We start from the raw sequence: 15,312 nt of genomic DNA on the forward strand, positions 1-15,312 counted from the left end.
TTGAGTTGTCAGCGCGGACCATTGACGAACGGATTCTGTTTCTTTAGTCCTTTGCCAATAGACGCGTTCTGCTGTTGCGCGTCGTAATGGCGATCACGACAGTCAGAGCTAGTCCGTACAAAGACACCGGTCTGTTTATGTTTTCTTAGAAACCTTATGCTTATTCAGTTTAAACTACTATTGATACTGGATAGTAAGACTCGAGCTTTGTATTGAATACAGTTTGATCAAACTAATTAAATGTGGGCCTTGGTAAGGTGTGCGGGTAATCTCAGTGTGTAGTAGATAGTAAAGTTGTTTTTTTTTGTTTAATCTCGAACATTATTTATTTTCAGGCATCCGTCTCCGTGTGATGGTGTGCCCGAAGTTCAGCCAAGTTTTCCTCACATTTTCAACTCTACTCTTCTTCTTTTCGTTTGAATGCATTATATTTACCATTACAACCGCAGGTCCAGGAATATATGCTTGGAATTTCAAACCAACCACCTGTAAAGGTGAGATTTGTTTGATGCTTAGTACAGTCCATATTAAACTATAACTATGTTGATGTTCGATGTTTATTACAGCCCGTGCAAATCGCAGGATGTAACATATATATAGTAGGGTGGGGAAGATGATGGGAAGCTTTCCTATTCTATTTTTTAACCCATTTGGTAGTAAACAAAGAACATTTAAAGAATTATAAAACCGTATTCTCACGATTCTCGTTGATCGTTGTTAATTGTTTAAAACACGATCAGAATATATTGTGTGCTAAAGGCGTCGTCCCGTCCTCTTCAGTCCTACTAAATATTACGCTATAAGTGCAGTGACAAATGTAATTTAGGTTTACGAGTGTATTCATAAAACGCTTTTAAACGAAATTTTTGTTATTTTATTTTAACATGCCTGTTTTTATTGCATTTTTTAAGCCTAAGTTGTATTACTAAGTAAGACCGTCCTGTTATAGTACGGGTGCAAATTTGTTGTCGATGCTGTAAATTCGCAACAGAATGATACAATATACCGTTTAGCAGTTATATTCAATTTAACCCTAATTTTCCATTTAGTGGTGACAACTATTTTCAATGGAAATACGACGTGTTACGTGGACTCCATTGCGGAACATGGCATGAAACGTGTCCTGCCCTGTTTGCAAATCTACGTCACGACGCAGTTTCAAGTACCAGAGAATGTTACGCAGCGGTCAAATCGAACTCGGCGGAGTACATCTTCATATTTCGATTCTTCAGCGGCCATGTCAGAAAGCGAAAATCGCGTTAAACGATCATCAAATGAAACGATGATGAATACAAACAGCACAACGAACGCAAGTACTGATGCAACGCTACCACTTCTGCTATTTCAAAATGAATATAACTTCGTCGGAGGCGACAATCTTTACAGGAGGTGCTCCTTTTTGCCCGCCCACTGCCACAGTGATATGCGCGTCATGGTGACCGAACTCTACACTCACGCCGTCACATGGGGAAATGTCAATTCCACTTACCCGTGCTTTCAAAGCGGTGACGCTGTGATGCTCAGTCGCGTTATTGGCGTTTCTGACATCGTGCACGCCATCGTGTGGCCGCTTTTCGGTATGGCTCTAAGCACATCCTTTTGTGTTGCGTTTTGGAAGCGCAATTACCGCCGGATGAGTAGGTTGTACATCTATAATAGTTGGTCGGCATCGTGATACAATTATGCGACTGCCGTCGTTAATGCACGTTGAATGCGACTTGCGATGAAAGGTGAATCTATAAAGGATGATTGGTCGCCTAAAATTTGCGCAAGGTTATTCAAGGTTTTGCGCAAACCATTTAAGCTTAGCTAGCTTAATTGTTTTCAATCAACTATGCAATATGTGTCATACAAATTGTATGATTAGTCGAACTATATAGAATTTTTCGATACAATCATTTTGCCAACGTTTTGTATAAACCGTACCTTCATACCGGAAAAAGGACCTCGGACTGGAAAGATGTCCTAGAACGATAAGAGCTTAATCATTATTCTTTCCGGTTGCCACACTTGTTTCCTTATCTGCATTATCTATATTAAAGCACTTTGTCTAAATTAGATGCTAAATTTAGGCTGGAATTCAAAAATTGTTTTGTTCGCAAAACAAAGCCTTTGTCCCAACAGCGTCATTGTATTAACCTACATGGAAGAAGTGAGAACGTATCGATTATCGAATTAAATTTGGCGCGCAGTTTCTATGTTGCAGAATAAAAAATAAAGCGGTTTAAACAGACTGAAACAATGAGCCAGGCTATACACTTTATGCAGTGAACAGTAGAGCGTTTTAACGATGCTACGGGATACTGTATAAAAGAAGTTTTAGCTTTGCTATATACGTACAGAAGTTTAAATTGATATATATTGTGATTAGGTCTGTTTACTGTGAGGTTAGATTACTATATGCTAAACCTATGTATGTTTATGCAACAGAACAGATTAACCACAGCTGTCCGCATATTTTAGAAAGATAGTGTTAACGGTGTGTATAAATATTGCAGTATTTGGCGCGCGGAAAAGTGTATAAACGAACTTTAAAGGTTTACGTAGCAGAGATGGGTGACACTATAATGAGTATTAACCGGAGGGCAAATCTTAGTGTTTGACTTGCAGAAATGAACTGAAATCGATAGCAGTGATTGAGAATTAATGGCCGTTTTTCTTTTGGACAGCGAAGTTTTATATACTGTTAAACGCTATAGATAAACTATGTTATACTGCACAGAGAACTGTTGTATATAGGTCTATAATAACGATTAGAAATGGCTGTAAATTCATGTTAAAACAAGTCGACGAACAGAAATGCTAAGCGGATAATAGTTATCTGCGGGATATCAGGGAAGTATATAGTTCAATGATGGATCGTTAATTTACACATTGTTCGTATGTGGTTTTCGATGCTACTTATAACAGAGTACTCGCCAAATAACTGAAACGTTTTGTACTTGTCAGAACATCGTCATCACTATTTAATGTAAACTTCATATGTTGATCTGTTTTTAGTTTACATCAAGGTTGTAGGTTTGTCTAGACAAGGTTAATGAGAAAATTTAGACAGATATGCTACGCCGCTGCTTTGTTTGTTGTTTGCTTCGTACTAGCTACCTTCACATTTGTCATACGTGACAACCAAAGAAATACTGCGAAAGAATATGAAATAGACAAGTTCGTAAATAGAAACAAAGAAAATAAAAACGTGATACGCAAAATCGAAAAAGTAAACAAACTTATAGACCCAACAACCGCAGCCTCGAAACACATCACAACAAGCAAGTTTTCGAAGTTTTTAGAAATTGGTTCGACAGTAAATTCTTTGAACAATACAAATTTTAATGTTAAGCCGCGTCTGAGGCTAGGGAAGCTGCGAAAGCGTCCTCTTGTTACAATTGGCGTCCCGAGTGTGCTTCGAAGACGTCATGATTATCTACAAGACACGTTACGATCATTGCTTAAAGGGTTATCCGACAATCTCCGGAAAGATGTCAACATACTAGTATATGTAGCAGAAGTGAACTCGACTTTTGTTGAAGAGCAAATGGCTGCATTGCTTGGCAATTATTTTTCGGAAATACAAGAAGGCATTGTACAGGTAAACTGTTGGCCTATGCCTGGTTAGGGACATATCATCTAATGCCCCGGTCAAGACCCGTCTCTTTTCTAGGTGATAGGCCCCCCCTTCAAACAACCTGAAGACTGGGAATCCAAGTTATTCCTAAACTTTGGTGATTCTCTTTCTCGTGTACGTTGGCGTTCCAGGCAAAATCTTGATATGTTTAATTTACTCTCGTACGCCATTGCAACCGATGACCCACAGTATTTTCTAATGATGGAAGATGACGTTTTAGCCAATGAGGGGTATATGCAAGATATTTTATCGGTAAGCTGAGAATGTTATCATAAGTAATATATCATGATAACATTATATTACTGACGGCAAGTGATGAGTTATAATGCAAATTACCGGCTATAGTTTAGTTCAGTTAATATATAGTAGTGCGTGGTAATATGGAATACTTTGACACATAATATTTTCTAATCGTCGTTAGACCACAGGTATATATTTTTAAATGTTTTTTAAAAGAATGCAGAAAAGTTACCGAAATGTCCCATCTTACCCAACCTACTCCAATATTCGAATACACTGGCTAACATTACTTTCTACACATATAGTACGTAGAAAGCAAACCCACCAAAAGTTGGGACTACTGTTCATTCTCGTCGGTCGGAGGGGCTGGTAAGATCTTTCATCGCGAATCTGCTAGAGAGTTTTTGGCTATGCTAAAGCTCTTTTGGTACGCTAAGCCATTAGACTGGCTGTTATGGGACTTTGTTCGAGTAAAAGTGTGTGGCTACTCAGATACATCGGACATCTGTGACGAAAAGATTGAGAAAAGAGCTCGAAAATATTTTGCTCCACTTTTCAAGCATACTGGAGTGTAAGTTAAATAAGGCCTTATAGATAGTGTAGAGTAGGGTAAATGAGACCCATTTTGACTCTGTTTTCTCTACTCATATGTAGTTATAACAAAGAACATTCAAAGATAAAAAGAGGTATTCTCACAACTCCTATAGGCCGTTGTTAATTATTTAAAACACGATCTTGATTTTTGGATATTATGTGCTGAAGTGTTCCGTCTTCCGCCACCCTCCTCTGTATAAACTATTTCTGCCAGGCAAAATAGAAGTTTTACATTACATATATAGTAGGGTGGGGGAAGATGGGACACCTTTTCATTCTACATATTTTTTAGAGTGTCGTCGAGAACAAACCCGATGTTTGACAACAGATGATTTATAGTATCTCACATATTATGTGACGTTCCAATCATTCTTTCAAACAATTTAAAGAGTGAAAATGAAATGAAACCAGAGTATACTATGATGAAACAAGGCTGTTATAATCAGGCCACAAACCTGGTGTTTGTGAATGTATTAACCAGAGTGTCCAAGTGCCACTAAACGGTTGAACTATTGGTGTTTATACAAATAAAATTCGTTGTAAAATAAACGTATTGCAGAATTCAATTAACCCATTAGAATTCAATTAACCCACAAGAAAAACGGCAATATACAGATTAATTCAATAGATCAAAAATGGCGGCACGCATATACTGGCATACCCACTAAGGGATATTTTGAAACTTTGGGATAAAAAGTTTCGTTTTGTTGTTTACATCTGCGGAGTTTCATTAACCACTTAAAAGGTGCTGTGTGCATTTAAAATGAATAAAGAAGATAGGGAAAACGAACTTCTAGCCTTGGAAAGCATTCTGGATCCTTGCTCGTTTGCCTTTAACGAAACAACCGGCCGAATAGATGTGTTTCCACAACTGCAAACAAACTATATAAAGTTGACTTCCGAGGTAAAATCTGAGAAATCCTGTGACGACTCCCACAATAAAGAACATTTTGTAAGTTTCCTGCCACCAATACAACTTAACTTTGCATTATCTGATGGCTACCCTTCTGATGAACCACCACAATTCAACTTATCCTGCGTATGGCTTTCTCCATCTCAGGTAAAGTACGGTATTCCCGGTATATCTTATTTGTGTCATGCAATTTTCTGTAATCGAAAACATTCGCTAAAGATATGCACTTGCAATATATGTGACTAGAAGTTTTTTCAGTTATACGAACTGTGTCTAAAACTTGATGAAATTTGGCAAAAGGAAGAAGGTAATGTGATTCTGTACGAGTGGTTCCAATTTCTTCAGGATGATTCCCTTTCTATTCTTGGAATAAATGACAACTTACATATTTGTGATGAGTTTGAGTCTTCATCTCAATCTTCCACCATTGCATCTTCAAAACCAGGAATAAATAAACCTTGTAAACGGGGCTTACAAACTGCTCATAGTTATGCCGAAATATTGCCAACATTGCTCAACTATGATCAACAAAAACAGCAAGAAATTTTTTTCACATCAGTATTTTCTTGCAATATTTGTTTTGTAGACAAAAAAGGAACTGACTGCTTACAGTTTAAAGGTAAGATTTGCTTTTTATGTAAACTAAATTATGTTATTAAATGACATTGTTTTACGGTATATTTTGTATACCTAATTATCCTGATGACATATTTAGATGTAGTGGCAGGCCACAGGCATTAATCGATGTAATGCTGTTGTCCATAGAAGTAATATTTAACTGTTTGTATTTTTGCTAGATTGTGGACACGTATATTGCAAACAATGTATTACTTCTTACTTTGAAATTCATATATCTGAGGGTACAATCACTAGTTTAATTTGTCCAGAACCAGACTGTGATACAACTGCATTGCCAAATCAGGTAAAAACAGATTTAATTTGCATAGATCTATTAGATAGAATGGGTTTGGTGGGAAGAGAGAAGCAATGTTATTTTTCATAATTTAAACATTTCTGATATTATTGCTTTTCAAGGTAAAAGAAGCTGTGAATAAAGACTTGTATGAAAGGTATGAAAAGCTCCTTTTACAAACCACTCTTGACACAATGACGGATATTGTATTTTGTCCGCTCATGCATTGTCAGTCGGCAGTGATCATTGAACCTGAAGCTTCGATTGGCCAATGTCCGTCTTGTGCATATGCATTCTGTGTTCATTGCAAACTGGCATATCATGGCGTTAGTCCATGCAAAATCGCTTCACGTATGTATCTGTTTTGTTGTAGAATACCAGAATGTTTGTCATAGTTCCGCTTTATATTCTACCATGGGAAATCTTCGTTTTTAGATGAAATTATCAAGTTATGTAAGGAGTACGAATCTGCAAATGAAGAAAAGAAGAAACAGATGGAGAAAAAATATGGAAGGAAAGTTCTTTGTAAAGCTTTGGATGACCGAGCAACACAAGCATGGATGAATAACAACACTAAACCGTGTCCAGGGTGTAATGCTTCAATAGAGGTAACAACATCTTTCACCTTTTTATTTAATGTATAGCTCATAAGAAAACTTAACATTCATATCCATTTTTGGGCATCATCTTGAATTCTGAGGCATCGTACATAAATGACACATTTCGAAGTTTTGGATTTTATGACTGTACCGTTTAATTTCAAATTTAATTTAAATCATTCCACATAAAATGTATTTAACATATATATTTATTGCAGAAACTTGACGGCTGTAACAAAATGACGTGCTACAAATGTAGGGCGTATTTTTGTTGGATCTGTATGCATGTTTTGGACTGTGCAAACCCATATCGTCACTATAACAATATTGGCAGTCCGTGTAATAATCGTTTGTTTGAGGGAATTGATCCTGAAGACCAAGAATTTTTTATGTATTATTAAGATTCTCTATCATTAGTAAAATGCATTATATTATTTGATGAGCCAAAGTGATCGTTTATTTACCAGTTCTTTAAAATGTTGTTTTTATTTATCCTAAGCTGTTGTCTTTGCTTACTATATTTAATGTTTCAATTGCTTAATTTTGTTTGAGTGAGTTTATCACGGTGCACTTACTGATGAATCAGTGGCAATTACATTGACTACTAAATATTGTTGTGATATACACAAATCCACTTGCTTACTTCTTCCATTTGCGTTTTTTTCATGTGTAAAATGTAGAGTTTCTTAAAACTGATTTACGCAAGTAGTGAAAACGAAAAGTATGTACAAAAGTATCATTTTTATAATGAGAGTTAAATAAATGAAATTGTTTATTTTCGCGCCAAATTAGAAACCGATAACTGATGTCTTAGCGTGGCGCCGCAATTAATATAGGCTTTTTATGAATAGGGATTTTCTCCGCTTGCAGGGAAACCACCTAAAATCCAGCCGAAATTTAGAAATTTATGAAAAAGAGATTTCGTATATACTTTTTCACCCTCATTTAGGCGGTTTATAGAACCAGTGATACATAAACTGTTTATGTATCTTTGATAGAACAGATGTCGTCTACCAGTCGGCATGTAAATATTGTTTTGCGCTTTTAACAATTATGACGACATGACGTAATCCGAATTAGTTCCAATCTGTCACTGACATCTAATTCTACAAATACCGATGAAATATGACGTTTTGTGTTCGGAGTATCTAATATGTCATTTCTAGTCTCCTGCTTACTGACATAACTGACAACGCTGCAGTCGATGCTATTTGTAGCTACATGTCTATAAATATTCAAATAAACGTTTATGTTTGATTGTAAAGATAGGAAACACTGTTCGTTTTAAATCAGTGTATTTTTTACAATAATATTTATATAGTTTGCAGCAGTCAGTGAAAGTATATACAGTTTCTCCTTTTTTTGTTTTTCAGGAACTGTAGGTCAAGAAACTAAGTATTGACTATTGGATCATGTCTAAGGAACTTTTTCCTGCTGCCAACAGTGCCCAAAGGCTGGGTGTTCCTGCCCCTGTTTTAAACACAACAAAAGTACCACTGCAGAGAGGAAGGTCTTTAATGGATTGGATTCGTTTAAGCAAATCTAACGTGGATTTGCGAGGTACTGGCCCACGCCCTCTTAAAATTTCAATGGAGGAGTTAGCAAAGCATAATACCCAGTGACGATGCATGGATGGCTATTCGAGGATATGTTTTCAATGTGACAAGGTATGTGTCTTATCTGAATGCTTCAGTACCTTTACAATACCAGGTAAAGGTGCCATGTAAATTTGTTAGTCTTAATATTATTTATCAGGGAAACCAAATAGGCTATGACTGACTTTCAAAAAAAAAAAAATTTTAATTCAGATTTTTTAAACCTCTTATTTTTAGATACATGGAATACCATCCTGGAGGTGAAAGTGAATTGATGAGAGGCGTTGGTAAAGATGCCACTTCCCTGTTTGAAGAAGTTCATCGCTGGGTCAACTTCGAATCAATGTTAAAAGCATGTTTCATAGGGACTCTCATTCCAGATTTCACAATACCAAAGCAACCAAAATCTACCTCTTCCCTACTGTCAGTACCTGGCAATAACTTGTTAAAGCTTCCAGGCTTAGGTAAAATTGGTGGTAAGCAATATTTTAATGTTGGTTTCAAGCAAACAGAGGAAGAAGTTATAATCTTGTTCCAAAGTGATTCTTTAGAAACGTCTGTTGAGAATTTTGTCTGTAATATCAGTAATGATGGACTCTCTATGCATGTAGACTTTATCTCACACAAGCAATCCTTGTCATATTTTATAAAGCTGCATAAGCAGGTTAAAGCAAGCATTTCCATTGTGAAAAGGGAAGTTATAGAAATTGCTTTGAAAAAGGCTGAACCAGGATCTCTTTGGGATGGATTTGGTTCATGCAAACATACGCAGCCTTTCAAAAACAGACTTCTCTCTTGTACGCTAATCTCTAAATCAAACATCACACATGATACACTTCAGCTGCATTTTCGTCTGCCTGAATCTTGCCATATGCTTACACCCATGGGTGCACATGTCTTTTTCCAAGCTTCAATAGAAGACATTTTAATCAGGCGTCCTTACACTGTTGCATTACCATGCATTACAGAAAGCACTTGTGCCAATGACCCAAACAACTTCTACACTTTAATTAAGGTGTATGAAACTGGTGCTTTGACCAAAGTCATTGGAAACCTCTCCCCTGGAGATGAGATTTCTGTTGCTACTTTTGAGATCAAATTCCATATCGGATTAATTTCCTCATTTAGTAACATACTTCTTTTAGCTGCCGGCACAGGGTTTACACCCATGGTCAGAGTTATGCATCATTGCCTTTTTAATACTGATAAAAAGGTCCAGCTTGGATTTTTCAATAAGAAAGAACTTGACATATTATGGAGAAACGATTTAAAAACATTAAAAGCGAGATTTTATAGTCGATTTACAGTAGATCATGTTTTGTCCCAGCCAGACCAAGATTGGAGCGGTCTGAAAGGTCGTGTTTCAATCCCCCTTCTTAAAGAGATGCTTTCGAACTTCCAAATCGATACAACTTTTGTGTTAGTGTGTGGCCCAACACCTTTTACTACACTAACATTAAAATTTTTATCTGACATGAAAGTTAAATCATCCAGCGTATTTGCTTTCACATAGTTTAATCTCCTATGTTAATGTTTTTATGTCATTTATGTGGTTTGTTCTACTTAGCACAATTTATCTGTTATTATTTTTTGTTTATGCGTCTATTTTATGTGTTAACTACTTTGTTTTTAACATTTTAATTCTCTCTGTACTTTGTTGTAAAATGTATTTTACATTATTTAGGAAATATTGTATTTGAAATTTTAAATGTCTGTGCAATTTAGGTGGAAATACTCTATTTTAAGAAAACCTGAAAATTGATGTTTTTTTGGTCTATTTTTTTTAATAAAACAATATAAACCTTTTGGAGATGAATGAGAAAGAATTGGAGGAACGCGCAGCACAAGAATTACTCAGAGAAGCAAGGCGTGGGAAAGAACGTGCTCAAACCATGGGAACAAGTGGATGGTATTAACCATATTTTCAAACATTTATATTTGTGCTGTCATGATTTATGGTTCAGTAATTTTTTTGCGCTGACAAACTTAGCCTGTTTACTGGATATACGAAACTGAATTGCACTGACAGTGTGATCAGATCAAGCAAAAGTATTTTAATGCAAAGTAACAGATTAATTATTTTTTTTGCAGACTTAGATAAAGCTTCTACAAATACAATGGCAACCTAGAAATTGCAATTGCAGGCATTAAAAATATTTTTTTAAGTGTAGTGGTATTCCTAACCTATAAACAACAAATACATGGAACTGGTAGTTGTAGTTTATTAATACAACATTTACATTCAGATTTATTGTAAATAAATTAATTTTTCAGGAAAAAAAGTACAATTCCAAAGACCAACAAGCAATTCCTTCATCGAACATTAGCGAGTGTTTCTCATTCCCACCGTGTAGCATCAAATAAACAAGTATGATTTAACATTTTTACCATATATTAAAAATATAACAGTTATAAAGCTACTCAAGATGCAGTACTGAAAAAGTAACTACAAGTTATCAGCAAATTTTGGTAATGAGTTTCATCTGCTATAGGCTCTCACCCTTAAAGGTAATTAAGTAGCGGAGTAAATATAATACTTAGAATGGTTAAGCAATTTTTCTCAATATGAAAAAACTGTAAATATTTATATGTATTATCAAATAAGGAAGCTCAGAAGAAGAAGACCAAAGAAGATTCAGAAGAAAATATGCTGGAGAAGAAAAAAAATTATCAAGTAAAGACACAACGTGTAAGAAGTAAATTAGATAAAACTGAAAGATCAAAACCATACAACAAAAGAGAAAAACCAAGAAAAGAGAAAAAGTGCGAATAATTTGTGGTAAGAGGTTTATGCTACAAATCTACAATTACGTTTTAAAAGTATTTCAGTTTAACACTACTGATTAAAAATCAACTTTTTTCTTTTTATAATCATGCTATCTCTTTAAGGTGCAGTCTTTTTTATTAGTCAACTGACTAGGATTATATTCTATAAAAATTGCTTTAAATTTATAATATGGACGCAGAAATATTTTTAGTCAGACCTGGTAGGTTTCCCTATACAGTTAAATTTAAACTACCTAAAACATTCAAGCCATGTTCTTATTAATTTCCCTCCGTAAGAAATGACAACATACATGATCAAAAATATGACAAAGCTAAGCATTGTGTATAACACAATAGTATCAGTACTAATGATGCAATCAGTTAAAATGAACGTTCGCAATAGTTTTAGGAACATAAGGCAAGAGAGGAAGCTTGAAGCAGGAAGTCACTCCAGATATCTTCCTGCAATTGATTGATTATCTCAGTCTTTCTGGCTGTCCCTCAAAAGTTTGCAGTTAGTTTTGAGCAGCCAAAGTTTGTTTCTAGTTGTTTATAAATTGATCTAAATCATTTAAAAAGTGTATATAAGAAATGTTTTGAGATATATATACGCATGTGAAGGGTAATAGTTAGCTATTTAAGGTAACAGATGACATGTGTTTATATTTAGTTGCCAATCAGTCCCTTGCACTTTTGCAGTAAAAGTAACATTCATCATATAAGTATAGTATTGTCTAATTTATATATCAGTCAAGTTTATTCTAATAAAGTATCCAATATACAGTTATTAGCAGTACATGGTACATTCACACTGCTTGAACATTAATATCTGTGCATCTGTAATGCTAAGCATGTGAAACAATAAATGAACCAACATCCTCATGTGATCATTGTATTGTACCTGTACAGCTGCGATGTTACGTGACCGATTGCCAGATTTGCTTCGTTTGGCTGAAAGTGACCCAACACTTTATAAGGAACCAGAATATCATGAAGAATTACCAATAGACCCTTCTCTTATTGTTTTATTTCAAAGGGTAAGATATTAATTTAAGTAATTTTATCATGAACTTTTTCCAATTTAACTTTTACCAATTACTTTTTACATCCCTGACTTCGTTTTACTATATTCTTTAACTATAGCATCTATCTCAACATTGTTTTTAACTAGACTATTCCTTTTTGTTATCACCAAGAAGAATAAGTTATGTTGTGTTGCAGGCAGAAAAGGTGACAAAATTTATCAAGGACATGGAAGCAATAGTACAAGAGATGGTGAGACAACATGAAGATATCACTTGGAACATTTTAAATGAGAAGCAATACAGAGAGCAGGTGGTTGGGAGTGTTTATGCAGCTGGTAATGACAGTGGTATTTAGTAACCAGGCTTTTAGTTTAATGAATATATTTTCATAGTTTTAATTTACCCCCAGTGGCTTGACTGTTATTTTGCTCTTTTAACTTATTTCATGTTCACTATTCTATTTGAAGAAAGGTTTATGTTACTATTTCTGATACAAGATCTAATCCGTACATGCAGCAAATAAAATGTTAAAAAACTAGTAATATCAGTTGACAACATGAATCCTAATTTATGAAACAGACAACTCGAACCATGGATCGTTTCAGTGCACTCGCTCGAAAAACCAAAACAATTCTTCGTAGGATGGAGCTTAGTGATAAAGAAATGCTCCATTACTCAGCATATGCAAGGGACGGCCATGACAGCAGAGATGATATCAGTGTAAAGTGGGAACAGACTTCTTCAAGTGTTCAGGTAGGCATCAAATCATATGTAATCTATCAGTTACTTTTCATCTCCACCATTTATTTGGAAATCAATATTGTTTAACTTCATAATATCATTTTTTTATTAAATGTCTATGTTATGTCTTTAAAGCGACATCTTATTCCTTATGTAAGATCTTTATACTGCATGTCATGTCTATACGTTTCCTTCCTCCTGCTCAAAACACCCACACCCATGAAATTTATTTTCTTTGATTAACAACTTGCATGTTCTTATTGTCAGTAGACACCATCCAAGTGGTTTAAATTGTTCAACTCATCTCATAATCAACTTAAAAATGTAAGACAGGATTTCAATGAGCTGTTTATTCCTGATTTTATTTTTTTGTGTGTATGGTCTTATTTTCTGTGAGTATTTCCATTTGTATATAAAGTAATTCATACCTTTGCATGATTTTGTGGTAATAAATTAGATTGCTAACAGCTTGGTTTTGAGGCATTTCTTGTTTGTATTTCTGGAATAGCAACTTGATGGGTATTTTGAATTTTATTTTCCCAACCAGGTTTCTTGGCACCGCCTAGGGTCAGGTACAGTGTTGCCATTTTCCGACAACACATACCTACCTTGTGAATTGCGAATGCAGATGCTCCTACACAGTGTCTTATCCTACAGGTAGCATACAGATGTAATACTATGTTACAGAAAACAATTTGAAATTCTTCTTAGGCTGGTAGTGGTTGTACGGGAGTATTACACCACACAGAAAATCTACAACGAAAACGTCCGCAAACGAATTGAAAGACAAATGTCAATAATTGGCCGTGAAATGGATCGCCAAGAAATTGATAAGTAAAAACGGAATTCTTTTATTTACCCTTAATTTGAAAATTGTTATTCGGGACTTTTACTTATTGTCAAGTTATGTCAAGTGTGTCAACCACAGCTTTTCTGTGTCAAAAGTGCTAATACAGTTGTTGGTTGGGATGTATCTTTTTATTAATGATAAGGTGATATAAATAACCTGTGTGTGTGCTCAGAGCAATTGAAGTTGGAGAGAGCGTTTCACTTTTACATGGAGACATAGTGGATGATACACAGGTTAGCAAAGAGATGAGAGCAAAACTAAGAGAAATCCAATTCTTTGAACATGAGATTCTTGCATTGGAGGTATAAATAACTATTGCCTATTATCAAAACAAGAATGTGTTTTACTTGAAATGTTTATTGTATAGCAGAGGCTTCAATGCATCCTTATATGTATTCTATTGTTAAATGAATAAATGTAACTTACTTTATAATGCGTGGCCGGAAAACGACAATCGTTATCACATGGGTTTAACACCTCGTGCCAGCTTAAGAGTTACCATGTATGTTGCTTTGTGAGTGATTATTACTTTTTTATTTTTTTTTTATGTATGGCTGATAATTTGGACAACCCATTAGTGACTACTGGGTTGAAGCAATTGCCGTTAAGTGTCCTGCCCAAGGACACATACGCCCACAATATCTGGAGTGATGCGTCAACTCAGGTTTAGATGGCGTGCCTGGAAATAGAACTTCACCCATTTAGATCAGATTAAAAACATGTTGCCTTTATATCTTTATTTAGAAAAGCATCAGCCAACTACATGAAGCTTTCCTTATGGTTTCCTCGCTTGTGCATGAGCAGGGGGCTATGGTTGATAGAATTGAACACCATGTTGGTCTTGCTTCTAACTATGTCGAAGTGAGCAACCAAATGCTCAAGAAAGCAGGCAAACTGCAGCACAAGTATAGAAAAAAGAAGCTCTGCCTTGCGCTCCTTATTCTCACTGCCATTGGCATCATTGTCCTTGTTATTGCTCTTTCAGTTAAAAGAAAACGGACCACAGTACGAGTGGTGACTCACTCAGTTGCTCATCCAAGGTTAAGAAGAGATGAGGACTGGTTTTCCTTAACTGAACTTTTCTAGTTAATCTCTAATCAACTGTGCAACTCCCTCTTTAAATATTACTATATAATTTAAGTACACATTAGCAGATTCAGTCAGATTTGGTGCTTACCTACCAACAAAGATGTGAATGGAAAACTAAATTGTTCTGTTCACATTTAAAACTAAAGTAAATTTTTTAGGCATTTATACCTTTGTTTTGTAAAAATGGAATTTTACACTCTTCTTTTCCATTCATCTGTGCTGTTTTGGGGTTTTAAACATTTTGCATTTGTTTATTTTGTTTAATGCATTTAATTAAATGAAGTACGATGTGAGAAATAAAAAATATGAGCAGTATATACATTTTAAAGTACACAATAAAATGTTAAACTATAGAACCTATAAAT

At 35.2% G+C, this 15,312-nt stretch overlaps 6 protein-coding genes across 16 annotated transcripts in view; all 6 read left to right on the forward strand.

Annotated features, from left to right (window-relative positions):
* LOC100185792 overlaps positions 1 to 2,229 on the forward strand; it is an 8,904-nt gene extending 6,675 nt beyond the window's left edge. For 3 of the 6 annotated variants that reach the window (XM_026840690.1, XM_002126506.4, XM_026840691.1), the window contains exon 3: positions 1,050 to 2,229. In XM_026840690.1, coding sequence (XP_026696491.1) covers positions 1,050 to 1,675 — 626 coding nt within the window. In that variant the 3' untranslated portion in view covers positions 1,676 to 2,229. Of the gene's footprint in view, positions 1 to 11; positions 130 to 335; positions 495 to 1,049 lie in introns of those variants that run through there. The other 3 variants (XM_018817747.2, XM_002126469.3, XM_002126532.4) reach the window with 2 other exon arrangements.
* Positions 2,230 to 2,999: 770 nt separating this feature from the next.
* Positions 3,000 to 5,005, forward strand: LOC100183416 (alpha-1,3-mannosyl-glycoprotein 4-beta-N-acetylglucosaminyltransferase A-like). Its single transcript, XM_002126705.3, has 4 exons — positions 3,000 to 3,586; positions 3,659 to 3,874; positions 4,168 to 4,433; positions 4,749 to 5,005. The coding sequence occupies exons 1-4, from the start codon at positions 3,038 to 3,040 to the stop codon at positions 4,786 to 4,788; spliced, it is 1,071 nt and encodes a 356-aa protein (XP_002126741.1). The 5' UTR covers positions 3,000 to 3,037; the 3' UTR covers positions 4,789 to 5,005.
* Positions 5,006 to 5,106: 101 nt separating this feature from the next.
* Positions 5,107 to 7,614, forward strand: zf(ring/c6hc)-7 (Zn-finger (RING/cysteine-rich C6HC)-7). Of its 2 annotated transcripts, none has more exons than XM_026839375.1 (6): positions 5,107 to 5,516; positions 5,670 to 5,988; positions 6,167 to 6,291; positions 6,405 to 6,633; positions 6,718 to 6,890; positions 7,100 to 7,614. In XM_026839375.1, exons 1-6 carry the CDS (start codon positions 5,220 to 5,222, stop codon positions 7,280 to 7,282), a joined length of 1,326 nt encoding a protein of 441 aa, XP_026695176.1. In that variant the 5' UTR covers positions 5,107 to 5,219; the 3' UTR covers positions 7,283 to 7,614.
* A 638-nt stretch (positions 7,615 to 8,252) lies between these two features.
* On the forward strand, positions 8,253 to 10,193 carry LOC100178699 (cytochrome b5 reductase 4-like). The gene is made up of 2 exons (XM_004225676.4): positions 8,253 to 8,548; positions 8,714 to 10,193. The coding sequence occupies exons 1-2, from the start codon at positions 8,514 to 8,516 to the stop codon at positions 9,987 to 9,989; spliced, it is 1,311 nt and encodes a 436-aa protein (XP_004225724.3). The 5' UTR covers positions 8,253 to 8,513; the 3' UTR covers positions 9,990 to 10,193.
* LOC100186601 (syntaxin-1A) lies at positions 10,192 to 15,262 on the forward strand. 5 transcript variants are annotated; one of them, XM_026840685.1, is made up of 12 exons: positions 10,192 to 10,385; positions 10,751 to 10,844; positions 11,082 to 11,255; positions 11,646 to 11,884; positions 12,152 to 12,279; positions 12,464 to 12,577; positions 12,847 to 13,020; positions 13,279 to 13,332; positions 13,556 to 13,665; positions 13,720 to 13,842; positions 14,031 to 14,160; positions 14,603 to 15,262. In XM_026840685.1, the coding sequence occupies exons 5-12, from the start codon at positions 12,157 to 12,159 to the stop codon at positions 14,942 to 14,944; spliced, it is 1,170 nt and encodes a 389-aa protein (XP_026696486.1). In that variant the 5' UTR covers positions 10,192 to 10,385; positions 10,751 to 10,844; positions 11,082 to 11,255; positions 11,646 to 11,884; positions 12,152 to 12,156; the 3' UTR covers positions 14,945 to 15,262. The 5 variants fall into 5 exon arrangements, with proteins under 5 accessions (XP_026696486.1, XP_026696487.1, XP_026696485.1 ...); XM_026840686.1 differs by lacking the exon at positions 11,646 to 11,884 and having other exon boundaries at positions 10,568 to 10,844; XM_026840684.1 differs by lacking the exon at positions 11,646 to 11,884.
* LOC104265467 (protein POLR1D-like) lies at positions 10,288 to 11,249 on the forward strand. The gene is made up of 3 exons (XM_009859528.1): positions 10,288 to 10,385; positions 10,751 to 10,844; positions 11,082 to 11,249. Exons 1-3 carry the CDS (start codon positions 10,288 to 10,290, stop codon positions 11,247 to 11,249), a joined length of 360 nt encoding a protein of 119 aa, XP_009857830.1.
* Positions 15,263 to 15,312: the final 50 nt, after the last annotated feature.

Source organism: Ciona intestinalis, chromosome 2 (genome assembly GCF_000224145.3).
Source record: "Ciona intestinalis chromosome 2, KH, whole genome shotgun sequence".
Classification (NCBI taxonomy): domain Eukaryota; kingdom Metazoa; phylum Chordata; class Ascidiacea; order Phlebobranchia; family Cionidae; genus Ciona; species Ciona intestinalis.